Genomic DNA, 18,639 nt, shown 5'->3' on the forward strand with positions numbered 1-18,639 from the left:
AATGATCAGAGAAAACAGAGAAAAAGGGTGCTTTTGTTCAAGAGGTAGAAAACCTACAACTACTACAATGCCAACTAGTCTTTGTTAATATTTGATCAGCACTGCCTTCTTTTGCTGTTTGATAGGATTTCGGTCAGAGTTTGAGGCACAGAGAGAGGAGCAGGTTAGTCTCTCAATACTCATTGCGAAAATCCAAAAGTACAGCTTGTAGTTTGAGCAACAGCCCCAAGAAGCAGTGAAACACCTCCAAATGATGTAAATTACATTATTTACAGGAGTTTCTCCCAGCAGGGTGGAGGAGGGATATCTAGACACTGGTGAGATGGAGAAAAGTAACAGTTCATCGAAACGTACTACCCACATTGTTTTGATACAAAGTATCCCCCTAAAGCGCTGCAACTAAGGTATGAAAGCTTAATTCTAGGATTAATTTATCATCGCCACCAAAGAACCCAACAACTTTTGATATCATACTCATTAGAAATGTTGGCTGAAACGACAAAAATATCCCCAGCTAGCCTCAGTCACTACTACCTCTGTCCATGAGCCGGCTGTCTGCCCACTCAACCGCTGCAGTGCTAATTTGAAAAATTCAGGATGCCTTCTCCATATCTCTGACTTCAGAGGAGATGACTTGGCATAGCATACTCAATAATTCAACACTACAGGCATGTGAATGTATATGGTTGTCTCATCTGAGACCGGGGTAAGTCGAGGGTTAGCAGCGTCGGCTTTGCTGCAGCGTGCCAAACTACAAAGGCATTTCCTGGGGGCTGCAGCGAACAGAGGAAACAGGAGGGGGATGTTGAGCTCTGCTACTTGGAGACAGCTCGCTCGTTTGTTGTTTAAGTTCTACCCCCCGCACAAACTCACCGGCATTGCACTTCTTTTCCCCTCCAGATATTAACACTTAAACATTAAATATGCATGCCCACCCCCTCATGTTTATGTTTTTGTCTTGGAGGCACAGCAGCGCGCAGCAGGCGATATCTCCTCCTGGTATCCCCTGCAATGGGAGGCAAGCAAGCGACCAATATTTCCCCAAATCCCCAACCGCCACTTCAAGCAAGAATGTCCCCTATTTGCTGTGTTTTTCAGCCCTCTTACCAAGCATCCGTCTTTACTAATGTGTGGGCTGTAGCGGTAGCTGCTTCGTAATAGAGGCAGGGCACACACATGCACACACATGCACGGGCGCAGTGGGAGGCTGGGAACGCACTCTTAATCTGGGCACAGTGTGAAAGTCACGTAAGAGAGGATTCCTGTGCTTCCCTGTGAACTCGCCAACCCCAGACTCCCCCCTGTTTTCCTCTTAATAAAGCATTTCCTCACACATATGCAAAGTAGAAGGCACTGACACACTCATAAATGCACGAGGCTCGTAGCGCACGCCAGGTAGACGGCCATGAGTTGACATGACACATGCAATCATGTATGTGCTGTTGCCGTTCTCTCTTTTTTCATTCCTTCCTCTCCCTCCTCTCGCAGCTCTCATCTCCTCTGAACGCTGCAGGGTGGCTGACAGGCCCGCTGAGGGCTCTTGTCGCCGGGTGGATTAAGCGGTGATACAAAAAGAGGCTTAAGGGCCGCAGGAAGCAATGACTCCTAAAAGAAGGAGAGGAGGGGGAAGGGGGCAGGAACAATCGACTGGCCCACGAGCCGGTAGCAACAGCCAATCAGGAGGTGCCGCGAGAGGGCACCTGAGCCTCGTGGTGCGAGGAGGGAGTGGGTCAATCCCATGTGACACTGAGGTCAGGGTCAGGGCCCAGTCAAATCAAAGGGGACATGTAACACGCATACACAGATGCACACAAAGACCATAGATTTATCCCTCAGCATCAGCAGAGAGAATTAACGTCAAACTACAAGCTCCGTTCTCTACGCTTTGTTTGATGTATGTATGTATGTATATATGAATGTATATGTAAATGTATGTATATATGTGTGTGTGTTTATATATACTAAATAATAACATAAAATAACTATAAAGAAATAATATTGAAAGTAATTAAAAATTCCATAAATTAAAAATAAATGAAATAAATTCTAAGAAAACAAACAAATATGCCTACAAAGTAATGTGATCTTCATTACTTTATTAAACTTTTTTCCTTTAAACAATGTCACGTTTGGTCAGCAAATCAAAAGATTCATAGATAGATAGATAGACAGACAGATAAATCGCAGACACTAAAAAAACGTGTAAGTGACTCATGCACGTGGTGTGTGATTCACTTAAAGACCTGTGGACTGAAACACTTTATGTATAATCAAAGCTATCACCTTCTTTAAACAGATACATTACAAACTATACACATTTCCTCCTCATTAGAATCACTTCCACTCTGCGGTGGTGAACAGGAGATGTGAGAAGAGGCCAGTGATCCGGGAGGGACAAATTGCGGGCTTAGGTCCACCGGCCATCTGTCGGCTAGCAGGGCTAATCCCTCGGCATGGGATGGGGCTCCCTGGCAGCCACCCCACCACACCACACTCCATCCTGCCTCCTCCTCTCCCCAGCTAGCCCCACCCACTCTTCCATGTCCCACTGTGTCACATCAATATCAACATTGACCTGTATTACATATGTCCCGAGCCATGCTTGCGGAGTACTCAATGGCTGATTTGCATTAACCTCTTTTTATTATTTTGACACATGAGGGATTGTAAAGGCTGCAGAGGTTGATTCTGTTGGTTTTGCGTGGTATAAAGGAGAATATATGCTGTAATGCATGGCTTTTCATGTTATCTATCAGGCAGCGATCATTTCCTCTGTTTCTGTGTCTTGCTGTTGTGCAATCAAAACATAGTTAGCCTCCCCGAAGATCTCTCGTTCCAGCTCAGTGACCAAAGATGAGCTCATTATAATTTGTCCTCTACTTCATGGACTAAATTTTTAAATGTATTTTCTTTGATCTAGTTGGATTGAAAACACAGAAAAAGAGGGATTCCTTTTTTTTTTATCTTACACAACACTATGTTCAGCCTATGTTCTCTCCCTGTCTCTCTCTAATAATACGTGCTTGGCCTGGATCTAGAATTGCTTATTTCAGGCTGTGTAAACTAGGCCACGGTTATGTGGCACCCAGTAACCCTGTGCCTTTTGCCCCAACCTTCAAAGGAGTTTTAGTGTTGCGGTGGCCCTCACTGAGCCGATGGGCAACCTCAAGAAATGGTGACACTTCACCAACTATTAGTCTCTGTCCAGATTATGTTGCGGAATAAGCCCTTTAAGGATTTAAGTGTTTGGTAGTTTATTGCCCTTAAACTGCAGCCGCACATAACCAATCTGCTGGCATCTTTTAAATTGAACTCTTTTAACCCTTAGAATCTTGGATGGGCATCAATGTTCTTGTGCTGTGTTCAGATGCTTTTTACAAGCCATTTAACCCTTTGAAACCTGAGCAAATTGGTTTGATTTCTTTCGAAAACACAGGTGGAAAGGCCATGAGCAATTGGCAAGAAATATCCTACAAATTGTAAGAAATTAGTAAAAGGTGACAGAAAATGAACTAAAAATGAGTTATTTATGTGAAAATTATAAAAAAAAAAACTGGGGTAAAATGTCCACAAATCTCTCTATATAATTAATATAATAATATATTTAAAAAATATGCCACAGAAAAAAAATGAATATATTTTTCCAATTTTGGGGGATTTTTTTTCTTGTTTTGCTCATTTTCAAGTAATTTTCTTGTGCCTTATAATTAATTTCTGGTAAGTTTTTTGGCCATGTCTTGTTAAGTAGCTCATTGGCTTCTCTCCATGTTTTTGAAAGAAATAAACCAATTTGCTCAGGTTTCAAAGGGTTAACCTTACAAGTAAGAACTGGATGGAAAGGTGGATCATGAACGTTGTCAACATATGAGGCGACAGTTTGCAACCAAAGCACATAATAAAAGTGGTAATATCACCTTACTCTGGGCGGACACGCAGCAGCAAACAACACCAGAATGTTTACAAAGTCATTCAGTTATTTGCATTTGCTATGATAGTCCTATTTCCCTCGCACTTCTCTTGCCACCCATCCCTCCGCCAAGCGCCTTTCCTCTCTCCTTGTCTCCTCACCTCTCCATCTCTCTGTCACACAGGGCTTCTTTCGGAGAAGCATCCAAAAGAACATGGTGTACACCTGTCACCGGGAGAAGAACTGCATCATCAACAAAGTCACCCGCAACCGCTGCCAGTACTGTCGGCTGCAGAAGTGCCTGGAAGTCGGGATGTCTAAGGAGTGTAAGTATTTTTTAAAAAACTACGTTACCCAGACCTCCCTGCTCCTCCCACAAGGCTCTCCGGGGGCCAAGCACTGATCTCATCACAGTTGTTTTAATCCCAGAGGGGTTAGCATGATTGTTACCACTGCAGGAAGTCCTAAGCCGCAGCATTTGTTGACATTTGTTCCACTGAAACATTGCATAAGCGTTCATTATTGATGCACACACATATCAGCTTTGGCGGCAGTTCAAGTGTGAATGTTGCTTGATTTATTATTTATTTACAACTTTGTTGGGTGGAGACACACACTGTCAGTATTTGTCATTTTTATGAGAAAATTCTGGTGCTCATCTAAACAAGTTTAAAGGAAAATCAAAGCTGTTACTATTAATTCCTCACCCACTGATGCTTAAAATGATTTATTTTTTATTTTTTTTAGTTGGGAGGTTTTACTTTGAAGAGAATATCCGCTGTAAAAAACGAGACAAAGGGCAGCAGTGATGCAGACTGGCAATAACAGTCAGGGTGTCGCCAGGCTTGGCAGGCCTCTGTGATGAATATGTTCTCACCTGCCGAGAGTGAAAGAGCAGGCGTCTGCTCCCATCATTGCACCCCAGGGGCTGTGTGAACACACACACACACACACACACTCACACACACATACGCGCAGGCAGTCAGACTTGATAAAGTAATTGGAAGAGGTGTGACCACAGAGAACTCAGAGGCCAGCAGAGCCCGATCACATGACACACTGTTACACACACACTCGCTATCATTTTACACATCACCAGAATGTGTGTATGGGACACATTTGTCCTCATGAATACTGATAAATGCTTAGTAATAGATTAATAATAAGCAGACAGAAAGTGTGGCACCTCTCTTCCTCTCACGGGCCTTTTTAGACTCACATGCAGACAGCTTCCCTTTGCTCCATCCCTCTCTGCCTCCTGTCTTCCACAGCGCTATTTACCTCATCTTTCTGCTACAGCGAGTGCAGGGAGCACTCCCCATGCCACAGCACTGTGGCTTACAGTAAAAGAAGTTATCCTCTGAGCTCCTTACCTTTGAATGGGGCCATTAATCATGGTTAGAAGGATCACAGCAGCCGGCTCTTTTACACACATACACACACACACACAGCGCACACAACAGGCAGATAGACTGGAGTTGGAGAGCCATCTAGTGGCGAAAAAGTAGTAGTGAACAAGCTAATAGTGTTTTTTGGAATGGAATGTAGGCTTTAAATTTTCTTATCATAGGTTTTGAGCGTCTTTTGCTCATCTGCTCATAGTTTAACAGAAACACCCTTTTCTTATTGTGGCCACTTTGTGCAGAGCGTGCCCGTTGCTTGTCTTGTGTCCTCAACGGTGACTTTGGCTAGTGAAACTGGTCTGGGCTGGTGAGGAAGGAGAGGCTGGCCATCTGGGGCCAGCAGGGAGTCTCTCTGCCTCTTACACACACACACACACACACACACACACACACACACACACACACACAGACACAAGAACACGCTCACAAAAAAATGCATGCTTGTGCATAATTGCATGCACACACTGAAATTATGCAAAGTGACAAACACAAACTGATATGAATAAAAAGGCTTAAACAGAAATGCACTCAGACAGCTCCGCTTAAACACACCATACACTCCCTGTCACACACACAGAAGGTGGACCCCCTGCTGGCGCCAGGGGACGTCCGGGTGACCTTGTGTCTGTCGGCAGACAGCTCCAGATGACAGTGCCAGGCCTGCTGCCAGGTGGCAATGCCAAGCAAGACGGCGTCAGAGGGAGGGAGGGGGGTGTTAGGAACAAGCGGAGGGTTACAAGGGAAACGCCTGTAAGCCTGGTGCCACATTATCATCAACCTGACAGTGTGTGGTCGAAAAAGACCGAGACTTATGCACAAAATGAAGGTTAACTTACAATAGATCTTGAAAGAAAATGCAGTTAACAATCATATTCAGATAGCTAAAACATGACAAAAGTACTGGCTCAGTTAAAAAACACATTGCCCTTAGCCCAGAGCAGTGGCTCTCAACATGAGTCACACTATATCTGCTGCATAAAACTATAACATTGATGCAGTTGTTGTTTTTGTTTAATTAATAGTAAAATATTTTTCAGTATTTTGTTATATTGTCAAGAATACGGTTGTAGAAAAAATACCCTTTAATTTCATGGTATTAGTATTTTAGGGTCATGTCCCTCAGAACTATCAGTAAGTGTTATGAAAAAAGTTTTGAAAATGAAATATCTTACTTAAAATTCACAAGTGGACCCCCGCAAAATCTTGATGATTTAAAGACTGTCTGTGTGGAAGAATGGGCCAAAGTCCAACCTGAACAATAAGTTCTCCATACAGGAAGCGTCTTGAAGCTGGCACTCTAAACAATACAATTTAGTCCACATGTTCATTTTTTTCCTGTGTCATTCCAATATGGAGACAAATGAAATGTTAGGATTTCTTTATCATAGTTGGTACCAATGCCTGGTTTAAATTTCATGTGAATAACTGTATTAGAAAAATGTCTCATGGAAAAAAAGAATACTGATTTTCTCCTCAAAAATGATTGACAAATCACTGTTGTTTCTGTTTACATTTTACACAATGCCCCATTTTTAGGGCAACAGGGGTTGCAGTTTCAACTCTAAAAATATTCAAATTAAAATATCTGAATTTGGTAAAAGTCACTCTTTGCTCAATGTACGGACTGCTTGTAGAAATCCGTAAATTTTAATAAAAGGTAGACAGTTTACTGTGCTTTGTGTTAAAGCCTTACATGCCTTAAAGGTCAGGAATGACCAGATTCTCAAGCAGTATTTCTATGATGCCTTATTTAAAACACATTTCAGCTAAAGTAACTTCATTCGCACTGCTGACATTGTGCATCGGGGATGATCATATGGTTGAGTTGCACAATCCTTGAAACTGAATTTATGTCTCTGAGTTCACACCAGCCACCATACCTCAGTTCCTGCTTCCCTTTATCACCCCCCCCCAAAAAAAAGCTATCGCCCACATGTTCCTCGAGGAAGGTGTTATTCAGCGATAGAAAAAGTAATAAAAGTAAAATAAGATGAAGCGGAGAATGATGGAGAACAGCGCAAGTGGAGGATAACATCAGCCAAGGAAGGCAGGATAGAGGAGAAAGATGAAGGCTGTGAGAGGAAAGAGTATTGAACTCAGTGTGAGTGAGAATGAAAATCTAGACTTGAGAGAACAGAAAAGGGGGGAGGAGGGATGAGAGAGGCTGGAGGACAGGGAGAGGGAGAAAGTTTCATCACTGTCGACGGTGGCTCTGCGCTGCGAGCAGCAGGAGCAGGGGGAACATTGACATTTTTATCTTTCCATTGAATTTAATCTGTGTGATGGACGAGCTGCCAGCGCTTTAATTTTCCTCACACGAATTATCCCTGTCTGCCCACCTCTCTCTGTCTTGTATACAGACACAAACACACACACACATACGCAAACACACACACACACATACACACCGAGGCACTAACAGAAATTGTCTATTAACTGCACACTGCAGCTGAAATCCACTCCGCGAACAGATGATTGAGTGATGGCTGTGTGTGTGTGTGCACGCTGTCACAGTATTCTGTTCACGTTACACGGCAGCTCGTGTAAATCATTTTTATGCAATGAACACGTAACCGCAAACAATCCAGGATGCAAGCTCCCCATTAGCATTCATATTCTCATAATGCATTTTGAAAGATACATTGCTTGAAGTTAGCACGCATACAAACATCAAATGCACATTTGAGTCGATGCACACACACACACACACACACACACAATAATAAAAGCAAGGCAGTATTTCTTTCATTTTCACTCCCACTCTCCAGTCCCCCCCCCCCAAGTTATTGCATGTGGCAATTCGCCATGACAGATCGCCAGTCGTGCCTAATAGTTCTTTAATGACTTCATTAAATTGTGTTGTGCGGCTTATGATTGTGCTGCCAATTTGTCAGCGCGGGTAATGTCTGGGCGCTAGGGATGCCCCACTTTTATTTGTGAATTAATTGGACATCGACTGTGCTGCGGCCCTCCACCCCTCCCCTCATGGCAGACAGGACACCGATTCCCAATCAGCGCCACAAGCAGGCCTGGCCCAAATACGTTCAGCAGATTACTACTGTTATATGCGACTGGCCTCAAAAGCTGAGGGCTGCTTAAGAGGATGTTCCTTCACTAAGACATAATTAGCTTATTTAAGTAAATGGAATTTGGAAGTTTTTTATTTATTTTTTGCTTGTTTTCATTGACATGGTTATTATAAAATTCCCATCATGACATACATGGATGGATTACTAAATGAGGCTACCAGGCACAGGCTTTGGGGCCCGAAGTGTTAGGGGGCCCCTGGCCTTTTCTGCAAAATGCCACTGAAATTAACATGTATCAGCCAGAAGGAGATTCAAATTGACCCCAAGCAGATACAAAGGAGACACAAAATAACTACAGAGATACACAAAATAAAAATATACAAAAAGATACAAATAAACCTGAAAGAGGCACAAATTGACCTTAAAAGAGACACAAATGTACCTCAAAATGATACAAAATTACCAAAAGGCACAAATATACCTCAGAGGACGAATGAAATGACAAACAAAAAGACACAAAATGACCAAAAAGGACACTAAGAAATGACAGAGATAAATTGACCTTTAAAGAGACTCAAAACAACAAAGACATGCAAAACAGAAAACATTTACAAAGAAACACAAAACATCCACAAAGAACATAGAAAATTAACACAAAGAGACGTGCAGAAACAAAAACGGGGCAAAGCCAGCACAAAGTCTGTGTGTCTTTGTCCTATGTAGGAGAGGTGGTGGGGCCTTTTGCATGTCTGAGCCAGGGGCCCATTGTCTCATGATTCGCCCATGATAACATACAGTATAATACGGTGATTCAAGTAGTACTTTGCGGCATTGTTTACTGCTGAATATGTGTTTTGGTGACTACACCACCCCACCACAAGTACCAATAAAACGCTAGCAAGTAATGCATTACCGTGCTCTATCTGCACAGCAGGGTCTTCTTCGTTTCTTGTTGTGGCGAGCAGTGCTTAGCAATAACATAGTGCAGCATCAGACTTCCAGCCCCCTCCTTCCTCCTTCCCTTCATGTTCTCTCAGGCAGGGAGGCCTGTCTGCAGGCTGATGGATGAGCAGCAGCGCCGAGTAGTGCATCCCTCCCTGGCCCCGGGCCATGCCCCTCTGTCACAGACACTGATCTCCCATCAGCCTGAGCGCTCTCACCCCTAATGGTCAAGGTTAGGATTAAGACAAGGAAAATCCGATCTCAGGTCAGCGGCAAGGGGAGATCCAGGTACCTGGAGAGGAGGAAAAAGATGAGAGAACTGATAGAGATGAGTTTAGGAAAGTGGGATGATTTAAAGTGCAAGCAATACAATTTTGGAAAGGGGAGATGGTGTGCATTGGAGAGAATGAAGAGATGAGAGCGTGTGTTGTATAACAGAAAGAGAGAGAGAGAGAGACACGTGAGAGAGAGAGAGCTGCAAGGTTTTTTTTTCCGGTATTGGCTCAGCAGCCGAGCCCTTTTAAAACCATTAGAGGCAGGATATTTGTCATATTATGTTATTAGATTAGCCAGGACCCCTAATGAAAGCTGTGGCAATTTGTCAGCCTTATGGATAGCTCCATCCCCCACCACTATTTATCAACTAGCACCCCGTCTCACACATCCCACCCCCACCCTCAACACACACATACACAACCCAGTCATAGCTAAAGTGCACCCCAGTCTGGATGGGCTAGGAGAAATGGATGGAGCCTATAATGGGATTCCAATGCTAAACACCCCGCCTAGTGTTTTTTGTCATTTGGGGTGAGCACACTATTCTCAGCCAGATCGCCCAGAGGGAAACCGCATTGGAGTATTTCAAGGTTTTTTTTCCCCTCCTCCCTCAATTACCATAGCCCTTCATCGATGGAGACGTCTCACAACATTTATCTCATAGCACAGGACGAGAAAAGTGATGCTGCGGCTGCTGCTGCTGTTTGCTGCAGACAGAGCATCCTCTCCTGCTGATGACTGCGATCTCAGTCTCAGTTTACCTTGTGGTAGTGCTTATGTGGGAATTATGGCACAGTTCGTATAGGCCATGAAAAACCTGGAAAAGTCATGGAATTTGCAAATAGCAATATCAAGGTCTGGTAAAGTTTTGAAAACTGAAATATACCCAGAAAATTTTGGAAAAGTCATGGAAACCTGTGTCATAACACACAATGTGTTCAAAAACCATCAGAAATGTTAATATCAAAAGATAATTTCTAGTTTAGAGTTTCTGGTTGTGATAAATGGCGTAATTTTGGCAATTGTTAAAGAAAAAAAAAGCCAAAATGATTCCTGTAAAATTTGCCAAACCATTTTTTTTTAGAAAAAAAAGAAGCAATATTTCAAAGAAAGCATGCCTTTATATTTTCTTGAAAATCAGGAGTAAATAATACAAAATGCAACAATTTAAAGTTGTATGCCCCTCCCCCAAAGCCAAAATAAAAAACAAGTCCCTCCCCAGTGCTTAAAAAAAACTTGACATGCTTTCCCTTTTCTACTCCCTATGAATATTAAACAGTCCCTAAGTTATTGGAAAATCACTCACTTTAAAATGTTAAAATGCTGTTAATTGTTGGACCTGAAAAACACACTCTGACGTGTTTCGGCATCAAGACTTCATCAGGGAGTTAAACAGATCTTAAGGAACAAAAGGTGTTTTTATAATGTTCATCCACCCTGTTTCAAGTCTCAGGGTATCCTCACCCAAAGAGCACCTTGGACAGACTGACTTTGAGTCCAGGAAGCACATTTGCATTTAATTTCTTACACTTTTTGAGTCCCTAAGTTATATTTAAATATTAAGTTCTAATCCTGTTCTAAATAATATATTTTCTAAAAAGCTATTATATAGTAATGAGAAAAGAACCAGTAAGATGTATCGATGGTCATTTCAGAGAATGTATGGTCTTGAAAATATGCCTTAAAGTCATGGAAAACTCATGGAAATGTATTGTTAAAAAATTGTATGAACCCTGTTATGGGCTTTGTGGTTGTTAGCATGTATTAAAACAAAGCAATCTGTACAGATTTAATTCTGTTTTCACCGCAGTGAAAGTTTGTCACTAAAGCCACAAGTTACTATCACTTGTATTCATCACCTCTCCCATTTCCTTCCCCCCCGCAGCCGTGAGGAACGATCGGAATAAGAAGAAAAAGGATGAGAAGAAGCAGGAGTGCACAGAGAGCTACGTGCTGAGTCCCGACACAGAGCGGATGATCGACAGGGTTCGCAAGGCGCACCAGGAAACTTTCCCCTCTCTCTGCCAGCTGGGCAAATACACTACGGTCAGTAGCATGACACCGGCACTTTGTTCACCTTTGCTGATTTGTTGTCATCTGGACTTGTTTTCTTGTTTTTTAACTAATATCTCAAACTTTCTTCCCCTCCTTGCAGACTAACAGCTCAGAACGACGTGTATCCTTGGATGTAGACCTGTGGGACAAGTTCAGTGAACTCTCCACCAAGTGCATCATAAAGACGGTGGAGTTTGCTAAGCAGCTGCCCGGCTTCACAACGCTCACCATCGCCGACCAGATCACTCTGCTCAAAGCTGCCTGTCTGGACATCCTGGTAGGAACAGCCCAGCAATTTTTTATCCACAAAATTTCACCCAACAGACTTTTTAAAAGAAGTAAATTTAGAGGAGTGGTTCAAATTTCTAATTAAACACTCAACAACCCGTTGTGTCTCTGCTGTTCCCAGATACTGCGGATCTGTACACGCTACACGCCAGAGCAAGACACCATGACTTTCTCAGATGGACTCACGCTAAACCGAACCCAGATGCACAACGCTGGCTTCGGTCCCCTCACCGACCTGGTTTTTGCCTTTGCCAACCAGCTCCTCCCTCTGGAGATGGATGATGCAGAGACGGGGCTGCTCAGCGCCATCTGTTTGCTGTGTGGAGGTATGACAAGTCTCCTCAAAACGTATTGAACATTCTCTTTGCCAGTTGACAGACTGTTTGCATTTTTTTAAAAAAATCCTTTTTTTTTTATAAATAAAAACATTATAAGACATACAGCAAAACTTATATTCACATATGAAGCACTTTGCTAAAGTCATTACCAAAATGAATTATTTTAAAAATGTATTGTCTGCTTTTCTTTGGTAATTGAGAAAGCCAAAGACCACACTTTCCCAAAGTACTAACTACTAAGTCTTTAAAAATATGGTCCATGATGAATCTGCACTGGTCCATCACAAATTTCTTGGTTTGAGAACAATGCCAAAAAAGGTGTAAAACAGCTTCAGAGTGTACTATAATAACAGTAGTTCTTGCTTATGTCTTTTTAAATATTTCTGTATGCAGTGATTGGCAGGGTAATACTGAACAAATTCTGAAGGACACTTATTTAACCTTATTCACAATCAGGTATTCTTCCAATATGTGTCATTTACAAAATTCTTTAGGGGTACCTGGAAAATTATATGTAGAAAACAATTCCCTGTACGTAAGCAATAGCCCCTCTCCATCAGGCAACTGGCTAGTTTATATAGAGTTTATCAAAGCTGAGACCTGGACTGAGTGTCACCCCTGTGTGTGGATGAAATGTGTGATGTGCAGGGTGGCTCTGCTGCGCTCGCTCATAGAGCACCACCTAGTGGCTAAAACTATGATTACTACAGTGGTGGACTGTTTACTCAGTTGTATCTGTACTTTGTGTGTTTTCTCTGCAGATCGTCAAGACCTGGAACAGGCAGAGAAGGTGGATATCCTGCAAGAGCCCCTTCTGGAGGCGTTGAAGATTTACGTAAGGAGGAGGAGGCCCCACAAACCTCACATGTTCCCCAAGATGCTGATGAAGATCACCGATCTGAGAAGCATCAGTGCTAAAGGTTTGTCACTTGTCAAAAGATGAGTTGGTCACATGAGTTGTTAAAGGTTTACTATGCAGGATTTGTTGGCTACTGTTCTGGACCAGATCACCAGCAAAAGTGAAAGTGAGAGATAACCTCAGATTGGCATTTCATTTGCTGTAGTTGCATTTTTTCTGTCCCAACCGCACTCGCACCCTGTACTCAGTAATTTCCCAAACACAGCAAACCAAAAGAAAATGAGAAAGTACTGCCACGCACGGTTACTGGGTCACAAGCAGTGATTGAGAGGGATTACTTATATATGAGTCCAGATGGATGTTGTTTATTTTTTCCTTTTTTTAGTAAAATCCTGCATAGTGTACCTTTACCTTTTGTTTACTTTTCTCAATTTTTATATATCAACCCTGAAACCTGGATCAACATCTGTTTTATTGTACTGCATTCAGGTGCCTTTCACAAGCTTTTTGACCCTTTGAAATCTGTGCAAATTGGTTTGATTTTTTTTTTTAAAGATGGGGAAAAAAGGCAATGATCAACTTGGCAAGAAATGTCACACAAAATGCAAGAAATTTGTAAAAGGTGACAAGAAAATTACCTAAAAAAATTTAATGCTTTAAAAGAGGGGAGGATTATTAGAAAGTTATCTCCAAAAAACATAGGGAAAATGTGCAAGGAATCAAGGAATTATCTATCTGTCTATGTTATCAAATTTTAGATTTAATATGTAAGAGAGAAAAAATATACTAATATATATATATATATATATATATACATACATACATACATATATATATATATACATATATATATATATATATATATATATTAGTATATATAGGTCATTTTCAGCATTTTCTTGTTTGTGTATGGTAACTTTTTTAAACTCATTTTATGTTATTTTTTGGGCTATGTTGCTTGTACCCTTCCCCCTTTGTTCTTGAAAGGAAGGTTTTCAAAGGGTTAAAACTGTGTTGAAGGGAATAAAGAAAGAATAAATGAATACCTAAAACATATTTTGTAAGACCTTTGGTAGCTTACATTTTCTCGTCTGTCTCCGTCCCTCCCTACAGGAGCTGAGCGCGTCATCACCCTGAAGATGGAGATCCCAGGCTCCATGCCCCCTCTCATCCAGGAGATGCTGGAGAACTCAGAAGGTCTGGAAAGCGGGGCAGCGGGCGGCCGGCCCAGCGGCGCCCCCCCAGGCAGCTGCAGCCCCAGTCTGTCCCCCAGCTCTGCCCAAAGCAGTCCAGCCACACAATCGCCATAGTAGCGGCCCTACCTTTTTATTTTCTTCTCCCGATGCTCTCTGTCTCCTCCCACGACGTTCCGTAGAGGAGGGGTGAAGGAGGGGAGGGGGGGCTTGACCCTGACTGCTGAACACAGTAGACTGGCAGAGCCAACCTCCATCCTCTCCCCTACGACACAAAGCCCCACCTCCTGATCTGCTTTCCCTCACTCCGGAGCACCGTCCTGATGTGAGGGGAGGTGAGGCCGGTGCAGGCCGGGGCAATAGGATGCCTCTCAGAGACCACACGGTAAACACTGCTGATGACTCCTCCTCCTTCTCCCCTCCACTCCCCTCTCCACCTTTCTCCAAAAGACTAATGGAAACAAATCTGGATGCGGTGGAGAGCTGTTTTGAACGAAACCGAGAGTGGACGGGGCGCCATGGGACAAATATACGATCAAGGACGATGCATACAGACTGACTTGACAAAACACCAGACACTTTTTTTTTGTTGTTGTTGTACTCTGAGGCAGACTGCAAGCTTGGGACTTGTCAAAAGACCCCCCTCCCTCCTCAAAGACTCTGGGTCTTTTCTCCTTTTCCAACTTCGAAAAAACAAACAGATTTCGTACAAAAAGATATATAAATATATATAGAAAAAGTTAAGGAACTATTGTGACATGTCCGGAACAGAACGGCAGGTTGAAACAAGGACATGTTTTTCTGAGATTAGAAATTGTTGTACTCCTTCACTGTTTGAATCTTTTCATACCCATCGAGAGTATTGAGAGAGACCTTTCAGTTTTATCACATTTGTACATTATTCTAATTAACAAAAAGCAAAAGATGTTGAAATTTCTCTCCCGTCTACACACATGCAAACAGACACACAAATGTGCACAGAAAACAAGTCGCAATGAATTTCACCTACTATTCCAGGTTGGATTTGTTTTCCTTTTTTCTTTTTCTTTTTTTTTTTTTGCTTCGAAGAGAATGGAAAAAAAAATGATTGTATGAACTTGGTTGTATGATATGGTCACAGGTCCTTTCAAGAAATCAAATTAATGAAGATTCATTATTAAGGTGTATTTTAAGTAGCCTTTGAGTTTGTGTATATAAGCTGTATTCATTTCTTTAAAACTATGAAGAGTTTTAGGCTTCACCTGATTTTTTTTTTTTTAAGAATACCTTTTATGTGTTTTGTTTATAGGTTTGTGATGCAAGAAAAGACATTTTTTGAGCACATTTTACTGAAGGAAGTTCTTTCATGTTTTTGTGTCCTACTAAATACTGGACAGACCCTTAACCAATCACTGGCTGTTCAGAATGTGGCTTTCACAGACAATTTCAACCTCCTCCACCGCCCTTCACTTTAAAAAAAAACAACATGTTTTTACATACAGTAGATGACAAAGTAGCACTCCAGTCGGGGCATAGCTTTTTTTTTGGCCATGTAGCAGAAAGAGATTGTGTTTCTGAAAATGGTGAGCCGGACACCACTTGCCGCCTGCCGTGTCCTCGTGAGCGGCGGCAGCTTCAAAGAGAGTTAAAATGTGAAGAATGGTGTACATACACACTGTATTAAACACAAGTGATACTCAGTAGCCTCTGAATGGATCGATAATCTGTAGTGGACGGGAAAAGACTAGATTGTAGTGATACCTCTGCTCTGTCAGTGGTCAGGCAAGTGAAGGTCCCAAATGTGATGTTTGTCAACCAAGTCCTCACAAATCTCCCCCTGGCAACCTGTGGTAGAAACAAATATGTGACTTTTTGCCGGAATCCAGAGCAACCTCGCACCCTGTGACTCACTATACGCCAAAACGCCTTCACCGTTAACACACACGTTTCATCTAGACCATCATTACTGTACACACGCCAATGTCTCAGGAAGGAATCATTTTGTGTGCTTGGCCTGTTCTGTGTTCTGTCCTGCACCCCCTTAACCCTCCACAGATGCACACATACACACACCTCTGCTACTGAGCCCCTGAATTTTTTTCTTCAGTCTTTATTTTTTTTCAGCCTGGCAGACCAGGACTTGCGCAGAGAGACACTTAACCCCTGAACCCCGCGACGTTACGACATAGGATGCCAGTGTGGAGTCTCTCTGAGTCGTTCATGTGTTCTTTTTTATTTGTACGGTCAAAGCTGCTTTCATCATTTAGGACTTCACCTGTCCAGAACAGCGCACAACTTTTCCCTCCACAGCTAATCTGGAATAGGAACAGACACACCGTCAGTTTAAGAAGTATGGAATATGTTGCAATTTTGTCAAGATTATCAAGCGACTTTGGAAAAAAACAACAAAAAAAAACCAACAAAAAAAGATTAAAAAAATAAAACCAACATTTAATATTAAATGTGTTTGTGTTGTTCACGTGTGTCATTCTTTTCAACCTGTGCTGCAGGTCCTAGGTAGGTTTTAATGGATTGTGTCTATGAAAAAAAAGTTTTAAAAAGAAGTTTTTGAAAGGAGTTCTAGGAAAATCAGAAGGTATTCACTGTTTTCGGAGGCCTCGGAGCCTGCTGTACTTGTCGCAGAAGCAAAGCATTGAATAGATGGTAAACTGTGTTTACAGGTTGCTCTTAATATTTAAATTCTTCTTTGTTGCACATTTGCCAGCACTTGATAAGTTAAAGAACCTTCACGATAACTAAAAATCAGCACTTAGGTTAGGTTTAAGTGAAACGTTATAACTTTTGAATAAGAAATAACACACCCTTCCCCTGAAATGTTAAAGTCTTAGGAAGTGAAACACACCTGTGTTTCAATCAACAGTTTTGCAGATTCCATCTTACTTAATCTGATTTAACCAGTAGTTTATGGTGGCTAATGTTAGCAAACTTTGGTCTTATTTCTGTAAAAAAAAAAAAAAAAAGACATTGCAGATGGAGTGGTGATTGTATGTCTTTGCAAATGCTGGAAATGTCATATGTTAATAAGACATTCAGTGGCCGTTTGGAGGACTGCACATAGACTAGACTCACTCACAAATAAGAGTAGAATGTTTTGGAGGAATTTACATCAAACACGAACTCTCAAACCAGACTAGGACGAGTGTTACATATTTTTATTATATAGATTATTTTGTCCTCACAGGACAAGTTGGTAGCAAGAAAAGGGTAACACTACAATCAAAGGATGTTTTTTTACCTCATTATGTGCACCAGGCACACCAATCTGTTTTTGACTTTAGGCTTATAGTAGATTGCTTCTAAATTAGTTGGCACATCTTATCTGACACCTACTGCTGAATGCATTGCAAGAGCGACTGTTAAAACTGAAGGATCTGTTTAACCATTAGCAATGTTGAGAGCATATTATGATGCAAGTATGGGCCTATAAGCTTGTTTCACTGACACTGGTATGTTGTAACTTTTAATGTTAGCGATGGCTCTGTTGCATTAATGTCAAAATGTCCTGTGCGAAAAAGGTTTTTTATGTGTGCAACAAATGTTTTTTTTTTTTTTTAAATGATAGTGACTCAATGCTATGATCCTGTTGCCATGAACCAGCAGACAACTAGGATTTAGCTGTGGTTATTTCTGAAGATCCATTAACCCTTTGAAATCTGAGCAAATTGGCTTGATTTTGGGATGGGAAGAAGGCAATGAGCCACAAAAGAGGAAATGACTTGACACAATGGCAAGATATTAGTAAAAAGTTCAAGTACCTTTAAATTAGTTAAAAAAAAAACCCAAAAAACCAAACCCAAAACAATAACAACAAAAAACTAAATAGAAAATAAAAAACAGATACAATTAAAGAAGGATATGACCTGATAAAAGTGTTTAAAATGCATAATTCTGTAATAAATGTTAAATATGTAATTATGATAATCCTAAATATAGTTTTCCCTGTTTTTTCCTCCCTTAGTCATTTTTTTCTGAGCTCTTTCAAATTCATTTTCTGAATCTATCCATTTCTTGTAAATTGTGGGACATTTCCAACCAAGTCGCTTGTTTCCCATTTCCCCATGTTTTTGTAAGGCATCCCACCGATTTGCAAAAGATTAAATACTTGTGAAAGGCAACTGAAAGCAGAACAAGAAAAGTGATATCGCTCCAGGTTTCAAAGGGTTAATCCAGAGCCTTTTGATATTTTGAAAAATCCTATAGAAGTTGCAAACTAAATGAGATTTCTGATTGGAATTGGTATAATGCATATATTTTTTAATCTCAGGTCAACTACTACACCTGATTTTTAGGAAGACGGTCAGCGAGAGAGACGCCCAAACTCTAGAGAAAACGTAGTCCCGTCCTCTTAC

At 41.5% G+C, this 18,639-nt stretch overlaps 1 protein-coding gene across 5 annotated transcripts in view; it reads left to right on the forward strand.

Annotated features, from left to right (window-relative positions):
• Positions 1-16,731, forward strand: part of raraa (retinoic acid receptor, alpha a) — a 188,316-nt gene extending 171,585 nt beyond the window's left edge. For all 5 annotated transcript variants that reach the window (XM_042507470.2, XM_042507472.2, XM_042507471.2 and 2 more), the window contains 6 exons: positions 4,092-4,233; positions 11,443-11,603; positions 11,713-11,889; positions 12,022-12,226; positions 13,000-13,158; positions 14,211-16,731. In XM_042507470.2, coding sequence (XP_042363404.1) covers positions 4,092-4,233; positions 11,443-11,603; positions 11,713-11,889; positions 12,022-12,226; positions 13,000-13,158; positions 14,211-14,407 — 1,041 coding nt within the window. In that variant the 3' untranslated portion in view covers positions 14,408-16,731. The remainder of the gene's footprint in view (positions 1-4,091; positions 4,234-11,442; positions 11,604-11,712; positions 11,890-12,021; positions 12,227-12,999; positions 13,159-14,210) is intronic.
• The last annotated feature ends 1,908 nt before the right edge of the window (positions 16,732-18,639 follow it).

The sequence above is a fragment of the Plectropomus leopardus genome, chromosome 19, assembly GCF_026936395.1.
Source record: "Plectropomus leopardus strain MGB_pleo_1.0 chromosome 19, ASM2693639v1, whole genome shotgun sequence".
Lineage (NCBI taxonomy): Eukaryota > Metazoa > Chordata > Actinopteri > Perciformes > Serranidae > Plectropomus > Plectropomus leopardus.